At 43.2% G+C, this 9437-nt stretch overlaps 2 protein-coding genes across 2 annotated transcripts; both read right to left on the reverse strand.

Moving 5' to 3' along the window:
• Positions 1 to 80: 80 nt before the first annotated feature.
• On the reverse strand, positions 81 to 1651 carry LOC112169395 (non-functional NADPH-dependent codeinone reductase 2). Its single transcript, XM_024306417.2, has one exon. The coding sequence runs from the start codon at positions 1196 to 1198 to the stop codon at positions 227 to 229; it is 972 nt and encodes a 323-aa protein (XP_024162185.1). The 5' UTR covers positions 1199 to 1651; the 3' UTR covers positions 81 to 226.
• Positions 1652 to 2326: 675 nt separating this feature from the next.
• On the reverse strand, positions 2327 to 4607 carry LOC112169394 (3-hydroxy-3-methylglutaryl-coenzyme A reductase 1). The gene has a single exon (XM_024306416.2). The coding sequence runs from the start codon at positions 4265 to 4267 to the stop codon at positions 2561 to 2563; it is 1707 nt and encodes a 568-aa protein (XP_024162184.1). The 5' UTR covers positions 4268 to 4607; the 3' UTR covers positions 2327 to 2560.
• Positions 4608 to 9437: the final 4830 nt, after the last annotated feature.

Here is a 9437-nt window from a genome sequence, read left to right on the forward strand (position 1 = left end):
CCCTTTCACCTGTCTTTTGAAGAATGTACGATCTGAAATGCTAGTAATATCTATATCTATATACTCAAGAGTATCTGTAGTGTTTTTTGAATAAAACCAAGCAATACGTTATTACGTTTCCAGAATCGAACAAAAGTCTTACACAATGCATGCCATGGATACAGGATGACCTAGCTGGCACCCTTATTTTGATACAAATAAACATACATTTTCAAACAATGTAAAGTTAATACTCTCCGTCCCATAACTCGTCAAGGGACTTGTATGGGCCAGTAGCCGTCACCATCTCTTCTCGAAGCATCATTTTGCGCTGTGGGATTTGACTGATCTTGTCAAGATCCTCTTGTGTTAGTTCCCAGTCGAACACCTGCATATTATGCTTCAACCTCTCCTTGTTGTAGCTCTTCACTGCAAGTGTTGCTCCTACCTGGTAAACCCATCTAATGCAGACCTGAGCAACAGTCTTTCCCCGAGCCTCAGCGATTTCATTAAGCACTTTGCTTTCGAGAACATGATTGGTACCCCAACTGGTTCCTATGGCACCCAATGGGGAGAAGGCAGTCACAACTATACCATTGGCTTTGCAAAAGTCCCTGAGCTTCTTTTGTTGCCAAAATGGGCTCATCTCAACTTGATTGACAGAAGGAGGAATAGTAGCAAAAGAGAGCAAATTGTGAGTCTTTTTGGTAGAGAAATTGCTGATTCCAATGGATTTGGTGAGGCCACGTCTCTGAGCTTGTTCCATGGCTGCCCACACACCCTTGAAGTCCATCGGCATTTGGTCCTTCTCCTCGAGAAAGTGACTCAATTTCCCAGGCGTGGCACTGATGGGCCAGTGGATCAGATACAGATCAAGGTAATCCAATTGAAGATTCCCAAGGGATTTGTTTAGAGCAGGAAGAACCAAATCAGGGTGAGCATCATTAGGCCAAAGCTTGGAAGTAATGAAGAGCTCGTCTCGAGAAGCCACGAGGCCGAGTTTGAGTGCTTGGGCTATGGCTTCTCCCAGACTCTGCTCCGAGCCGTACAGGGAAGCCGTGTCGAAGTGGCGGTAACCGAGCTTGATGGCCTCGAGAACAGCTTCTATCAAAACCTCTGGTTGTAAATTGTTGGATGCTGTGCCGAAGCCAAGCACAGGCATGGTCCTGCGGCCATTGGAGGATTCAAGAACGACCACTGGGATTTGGGTTGCTGCCATCTCGATCAATTTTGCTGAAAGCTGGCTTCTTTTTGGTGAGTTGAGGGATTAAGACCGTGGATTTATAGATTTCGGGTCTTCTTCAGTCAAGGAGAGAATGAAACTCTCTCGACTCTTCTACCTGGAAAGTTTCGTCATTGCTCACGTATGCCAGTCTAGGTGGCCGAGGAGGGACCCAAGTGTGGTTACTGGCTTTACAACTTCATAAGAGTATCTATAAAAGCAAGTTCATAGATTGTTGGATGCTGTGCCGAAGCCAAGCACAGGCATGGTCCTGCGGCCATTGGAGGATTCAAGAACGACCACTGGGATTTGGGTTGCTGCCATCTCGATCAATTTTGCTGAAAGCTGGCTTCTTTTTGGTGAGTTGAGGGATTAAGATCGTGGATTTATAGATTTCGGGTCTTCTTCAGTCAAGGAGAGAATGAAACTCTCTCGACTCTTCTACCTGGAAAGTTTCGTCATTGCTCACGTATGCCAGTCTAGGTGGCCGAGGAGGGACCCCAGTGTGGTTACTGGCTTTACAACTTCATAAGAGTATCTATAAAAGTAAGTTCACCCGTTGGGTCACCAGGTCACCCACCATTCATTATTTTTTAGTGTTATTTTCACCATCTGGGTCACAAGTATAGTGTATTTCGTGCCCTGGGTCACCCTGGATCACTTTCTGGGTTACCATGGTGACCTGCACAGTGTATTACGTGCCCTGGGTCACGGGCACAGTGTATTTCGTGATCCAGAAAATAAAAATATACACTAAAAAACAGTGAATAGTAGGTGATCCGGTAACCCAACGGGTGAACTTGCTCCAAGAGTATCTATAATTGGTTTTGTGCGGACAGTTATGAAATGAAGCATCAGCATTTGATTACAAATTTACCGCACAACTTTTGGCATGGTATGTCATAAAAAAAAAACAACTTTTGGCATGGTAGGTAATATGACCTGGATACTGGCTTAATCATTCTTGCGCTTCTTGTGTTCATTTCTGTTTGCAGATTATCTCATTAACTGAATGAAAAATATGTACCATGTATAATTCTAGTTCTCACATTTAAGTTTCTCATGGCCGGGGGACCCCTTCACATGTACATTCCCAGAAGAGTGTTGCTTAAAACTACGTTTGAAAAAGGAACCACAACAGAGTTTTTGCATAGTTTACCAAATATGAAGAACAGTTGTTTTTCAAATTGAGTTCCAATGTACTAACAGGAGATACAAAAATTTACAAAGGAAAAGACAATAAAGAATGCAGGGGACCTGAACAGAGGCCCCCTCAGTTATATCATCTAACTTCTGCTGGAAGCTTTGCCTAAGAGCCATCTACTCTCAAGGCTTTTAAACCTCGGCATCTTGAAGATCTTATGCGGCAGCAACAGCAGTGACATCCTTGCTAGATCTGTTGTACTTCATGTGGCTCTTAACAAGTTGTCCAGCAGCAATGGCAGACATGAGAGACAGCTCTCCAGCAAGAACAGCACCTGCTACAACACTTGCTAACTGCCTTGCGTTTGATCCTGGTGCCTCTCTGTTGGCACCCTTCACTCCGAGCAAATTCAAGCAAGCCGACTGCGATGCCAGTTGGGTACCTCCTCCTACTGTGCCGACCTCAATAGAAGGCATGGTCACTGAGACGTGAAGATCCTTGGCATCATTGATGGCTTCCATCATGGTGATACAGTGAGAACTCTCGATGTTCTGAGCTGGATCTTGACCAGTGGCTAGGTAGACTGCTGAAACAATGTTACTGGCATGTGCATTGAAACCACCAAGGGCACCAGCAATTGCAGAACCAGTTAGGTTCTTGAGCATGTTAAGCTCCACCAAGGCCGCCACATTGGTCTTCAACACCTTCGTCACTATGTCTCCCTTGATAACAGCCTCGCAAACCACAGATTTGCCACGGCCTTCAATCCAGTTAACAGCAGCAGGCTTTTTGTCTGAGCAGTAGTTACCAGAAATGCCAATGACATCCATGTCAGGGAAGTCATTCTGGAGGAAATCGAGAACGTTTTGAACACCTTTAGAGACCATGTTCATCCCCATAGCATCACCAGTGCTGCAGCAGAATCTCATGTACAGGTTCTTCCCAGCAACAGCACACTTGACGGTCTGAAGTCTACCAAATCTGCTTGATTTGTTGAAAACCATAGAGATGGTTTCGTAATTGTCGGGATCTTCCATGAAGAACTTCAACTCAGCAGCCCTTTTAGCAGAGTTGAATCTAACAACAGGTGCTCTGGTCATTCCATCCTTCAAAAGCACACTTGAAGCCCCACCGGACAAGTTGATAGCTTTGCAACCACGGTTGGTACTAGCCACCAAGCAACCTTCAGTGGTGGCCATGGGGACTGAGAATTCTCTTCCATCAAGCAGAAGAGGCCCAGCAATCCCAACAGGAATGGTGACATACCCAATTGGCATTTCACAGCATTGACCCAAAATGGACTCGTAATCGAAACCCTCCAATGGCAAACCCTCAAGAGACTTGCCTGTAACTCTCTGCAAAGCCTCCCGCCTAATAGCAGCAGCCCTCTTGCAATCGCCGAGCTTTGACTCGAGTGAATATGAAGGAATGGTTCCGGCAACCACAGCCTTGATAATCTCCTCATCTTCTGCAGTCGGTGGGGGTGTCTCGGTCACCGGCCTTTCATCAAACACCTTCGGTGCAACTTTAGGGGCAATCTGGGGAACCGGGCACTCGAGGGCTTGGCCGCAAGGGACCACGCGAACATCTTCTTCTTCTTCGTCCTTGAGAGCTGGGGTCTGAACGAAATCGATGCCGAAGAAGGCGAGGAGGTAGACGAAGGAGGCAACCAAGACCAGAATGGAGACGAGCTCAGAGAGATTGAGGATGTGGAGAGGCGTGTTGGAACGGATCTTCTCACGCCAGCTGGTGAGCAGGAAGTAGGCGACGGAGAAAAAGAGAGTGAAGAAGACGGCGTTGGTGAGGTAGAGCGGCAGAGGCAAGGCGTCGGAGGCCTTGACGACTTTGGTCTCCTCATCGTCGACGAACTTGACTTTCGTTTTCACGGGCTTGTTGCCTCCCTTGCCGGTAGCGTGCTCCATCTCAATGCGCCGGGATCGGACGGAGGAGATCGGAGATCGGATCGGAAAAGGAGGAGGGACTGAATGCTGGTGTGAAGGGGTCTTGGGTGCAATTTATGTAGAGAAGGTGGTCAGGGTTGAGTTACGGTTTGACTGATTTGGGTCGAGCGCGTTTAATAGTCAAATGAAGACAGAGGCGTTGTTTATTGGGTAGAGCTATTTCCTGGCTTTTTCGTACTCCACCATGTGATAATGTGATATGTCTCTTCTTTTTCTTCTCTCCATCTCCGACTTTGTTGATTTGTGGTGGTGGTTATGGAAGCCAGGCTAGGCTAGATTGTCTGTAGTGAAAGCCAGCTTATGATGGGGTAGAGGGGTCGTGTATTTGCGGTTTATAATTGTGTCGTGTTCAAACTAACACAGTATTAAACAACTAGGTTGGCAGAACGAGGAGGGCAACGGTGTTAACGACATCAAGACTCTGTTGCACGCATGTGGTGCCATGACTGCCATCGAGGTGAGCTTCCAACTCCGGGAATGTAACAAAGTTGGCTACGGTTCAGATAAATTTGAAGTAAAAATAAAGATTTGACTGTGGTGAAGTATGACCAAAATGACTCGTATAATTGATTGTTGACGTTCTTAATAGTTGAAACCCTTCTACTCACTAATGAAAGGTTATCAGTAGGGGTCACCATTTGGCCCTTCGGCTCTAAGCCCGCCCGGCCCTTGCATTAGGGTGGGCCGACCCAACCCTTTCTCAAATAGGGTAGGGTAAGGGCCATGTAATTGAAACTCGGCTCGGCCCTTCGGCTCTACCCGTTTGAGCCTGTTAGGGCTAAGCCCGGCCCGGCCCTCTAGTCCCGCCCGTTTAAACCCTAATATTTTCTATTTTTTCTATTTTAAAAATAAATTTTTTTTTTCTATAGCATACAACTTATCTCTTTTTTGGTAATTGATTTCCTAAGCTTTATTTTCTTTAATTCTTGTTTCCTTTGTTAAATAAAAATTAATTTAGAGATTTATAAAGATAATTAATTAAATATAACCTCATTAACTAATATTTATAAATGTTATAACTTATAAGTTAATCTCAATATATATATATATATATTAAATATGATCAACAAAAAACAATGAGTCTTATATTGCCTATATGACCATGGAGTCACCTTTTAAGGAAAAAAGAATAATGTATTTCTTTTTGTTAAACAAATTAAAGCCATTTTAGGCCAATTTCGGCCCTATTTTGCCCTATTTGGAAGGCCGGCCGGACCCAGCCCTTTTGGCCCTAGTGACTCGGGCTTTTTGGGCGGGTAAGGGTTAGCATATTTAAGCCTTGACCCTAAATTTTGTTGACTTTGACTAGGCCCGGCCTGACCCTACCCTAAGCCTTAAAATTTAGGGTAGAGCCGGCCCTAGCCCTGCCCATGATGACACCTAGTTATCAGTTTGGATTTTCATTTTATATCCTTCTTCGTTGTTTTTAACACCATATATTATTGATTTCAGTGAGAAAATAACACTATACATTTTTTTTTGAAGGATAATATATAAATTCCCCTAGGATCATATACAAACATTGATCAAAGTGTAATAGATGATGGACAGAAGAAGGAAACTGACTACACTAAATACTATTTTGAGATAAAGTCTGACCTAGATGAGCAAAATGGTCAAAACCATATTTGCCTCTCCCTATACATGAGTGAAGAAGATATTGATAAAATGAGAGGAAAGATGATTGATATCCTCCAATAGAGTGAAGATTCTCCACGACACCTTGTAGATATGATTGATCATCTTAATTAGTAATAAGGAGTCACCTTCAACTTGAAGATTTGGTATTTGGAGTCGACTTGCCCAGAGTAAGCCGGTCTTCAATCCAATCGACTCTGCTTGAAGAATTGAAGCAAAGCCAATAGGAATCGAACTTGCACAAATGGCAATTCCATTTTGATCTCTAATGACGAAACCAGCGAAAGCTTTACCATCGCTATTAACTGATCCATCAAAATTTAGTTTGTAGTAATTGGGTGAATGAGGTCGCCAACCAATCATAGTTGTTTGTTTTCTTTTGAAAGACCATATTGAGATGTTATTAGCTTCCCAAAAGTCAGTAAGAAAAGTTTTAATATGAGTCATAACACTATACATGTAATTTCATATTTCCAGGTGATTTTTAAGCCCTATATCTTTCTTATTTGATTTCTTAGAGGTTTAAGAAAATATAATCACTACGATTTTTAATCCTCTCTTCTTCGTAGAAAACATAAATGACCCCCTTTTCCTGTTTTTGATTTTTCTTTCTGGAGGAGTGCAGATACATGATCTTGATAAACCATATCATTCAAATGATTCAAATTCAAATTGAAGCTGTTTCTTATCATCTGTTTAGATTCAAGTATCTCACCCTTCTTATCTTGTATTTTGAATTCTAGAATATTTTCTGTTATGATAGAGTTGAATTCTGTTTTGATATTGTAATCATCTAGGACTTTAATCATGTAAATGACTATAAATACAATCATACTGAGCTTGACTTCTCAAGCCATTCAACACAAACTTTATTCACTTTATGGTATCAGAGCGGGTTACCCACGTGTGCGTGCCTAACGGCCACACGGGCTTCACGTCACCCAAGTTGTCCACGTGTATGTCTTGAAAATTCGCCACACGTGCGGGGGCGTGTTGAGAATATATACATCCCACATGGGAAAAATGGGACATTGCCTATGAGTTTATAAGGGTTTGGGCCACTCCATCCATTGCCAATTGGTTTTGGATGTGAACCCCAGATTACTTTATCATGGTATCAAGAGCCATTTAGTCTCACGACCAATTTTTTTTTTCTCTCCCGAAAATCCAAATGGCCTCCACTTCCTCCACCACCTCCTCCACCACCTCCTCCACCATTGCTCCCATATCGTCCACCACCGCCCCTTCCGTATCAAGCTTTATGACTATCAAGCTTGATCGCTCCAACTACGTCCTCTGGCTTGCCCAATTGGTTCCTGTCCTCCGTAGCAGAGGTCTCATGGGCATTGTTGACGGCTCAACTCCTTGCCCTCCATGCTTCATCAAAGATAAAGATGGTAAACTCACTGATGAAGTCAACCCCGAGTACGAACCCTGGCTGCAACAAGATCAAATGATCTTGGGATGGATCAACACATCTCTCACTCCTGCTGTTTTATCCACCGTTGCCAGATCCACCTCCTCTAGAACAACCTGGCAATCTCTTGAGAAGCGTTATGCTTCACCATCTCACAATCGCATCTTGCAGCTTCGTGGTGAACTCATGCGCACAACTCGTGGTTCTTTGTCCATCTCTGATTACTTGGACAAAATAAACTCCATTGCTGATCAGTTAGCTTTGGCTGGAAGCCCTATGTCTGAAGGCGACTTACTCACTATTGTAATGCACAATGTTGGTGCTCAGTATGAAACGACAGTTAGTTCCGCTCAAGCCAGAGACAACCCCATTACTTATGATGATCTCGAAGCTCTTCTCTTGTCTGCTGAAAGAAGGTTCAATGAACAAGCTCAACCAGTTCTTGATGGTGTACCAACAGCCCTTCATGCTACTAGACCACGTGGATCAGGCCGTGGCTTTCCTTTCGGTCGTCGTGGTGGTGCCCGTGGTCGTCCTATCATCTCACCTCCAAACACTTATACTAATCGTAGCATGCCTCCCTCTCGAGCTCCTCCTCGTGCTCCTGGCTCCATCCTTGGTCCTGCTCCAGGTAATCCTTTCCCACAACATTTCGGAACTGGTCGTATAATATGTCAAATTTGCACTAGACCTGGACACTCTGCTTTGGACTGTTTCAATCGACTCAATCTGTCCTACGAAGGTCGAACTCCAAGCAAGAAACTTACTGCTTTGGCTGCCAATCATGGTGCTTCCTCTTCTACATGGATCACTGACACAGGAGCTAATACTCACATAACTGGTGATATCAGTAACATTGCCAATCCGACAGAGTATCATGGTCTTGATCATGTTGATGGTGCTGGTAAAAATTCTCCCTTACCTATTTCTCATATAGGCTCTTCTCGTCTCCACTCTCCCGCTTCTTCCTTTCATCTTAACAATATCTTACTTTGTCCTACTGCTTCTTATAACCTTCTCTCTGTTTATAAATTTGCTAATGACAATTCCTGTTACTTCATATTTAATCCCTCTTATTTTGTTGTGAAGGATCTTCATACCCAGAGGACGCTTTTTCGGGGTGAATGTGAGAACGGTCTCTATCCGTTTCGTCTCAATTCCAAGACCTCAGCTAATAATCCAGGGTTGTTTGCTCTCTATGGCACTCAAGCTTCGTCGTCAGTTTGGCATTTTCGCTTAGGACATCCAGCTAGTTCTACTTTATCAAATTTGGTTTCAAATAAACGTCTGCCTCTCTCGGGCACGTCTAGGATCAAATTCTGTAATTCTTGTCCTCTTGGAAAGAGTCACAAATTACCTTTTACTTCATCAAATTCAATTTCCCATTTTCCATTGGAATTGTTACATTCTGATGTATGAACTTCTCCATATTTATCTAATAGTGGTTACAAATATTATTTGATCTTTGTCGATGACTTCTCTCGATATACATGGTTATTTCCAATGCGTTTAAAATCTGAAGTACTTGGGATATTTGTCAAATTCAAAGACTATGTTGAAAATCTTTTGTCATCCAAAATCAAAACATTGCAAACTGATGAAGGTGGGGAATTTAAAAACAATGCTCTCAAATCTTTTCTTGACACTCATGGAATCGGTCTTCAGTTCTCTTGTCCAAAACATCCTGAACAAAATGGCATGGCTGAACGTAAACACTGACATATTGTCGAAATGGGTCTAACCTTACTCGCTCACTCACATATGCCTTCCTCATATTGGGTCGATGCCTTTAACACTGCCATCTACACCATAAACAGACTTCCTTCTCGTGTTCTTAATCTTGTGTCACCTTATCAAAAACTTTTTGATCGTGTTCCAAATTACAATTTTTTTCGTGTTTTTGGATGCAGCTGTTTTCCTAATCTTCGTTTCTACAATACTAATAAACTCCAACTTAGATCTAAACTATGTGTTTTCATTGGTTATTCTCTCCAACACCATGGCTATCGTTGCCTTGATCTCTCTACAGGTAGAGTCTATCTCTCTAGACACGTCGTATTTGACGCGGATTCTTTT

Source organism: Rosa chinensis, chromosome 6, assembly GCF_002994745.2.
Source record: "Rosa chinensis cultivar Old Blush chromosome 6, RchiOBHm-V2, whole genome shotgun sequence".
Lineage (NCBI taxonomy): Eukaryota > Viridiplantae > Streptophyta > Magnoliopsida > Rosales > Rosaceae > Rosa > Rosa chinensis.

Coding starts and splice junctions, on each gene's coding strand:
- LOC112169395 (XM_024306417.2), bottom strand. CDS start 1,198: ATGGCAGCAACCCAAATCCCAGTGGTCGTTCTTGAATCCTCCAATGGC.
- LOC112169394 (XM_024306416.2), bottom strand. CDS start 4,267: ATGGAGCACGCTACCGGCAAGGGAGGCAACAAGCCCGTGAAAACGAAA.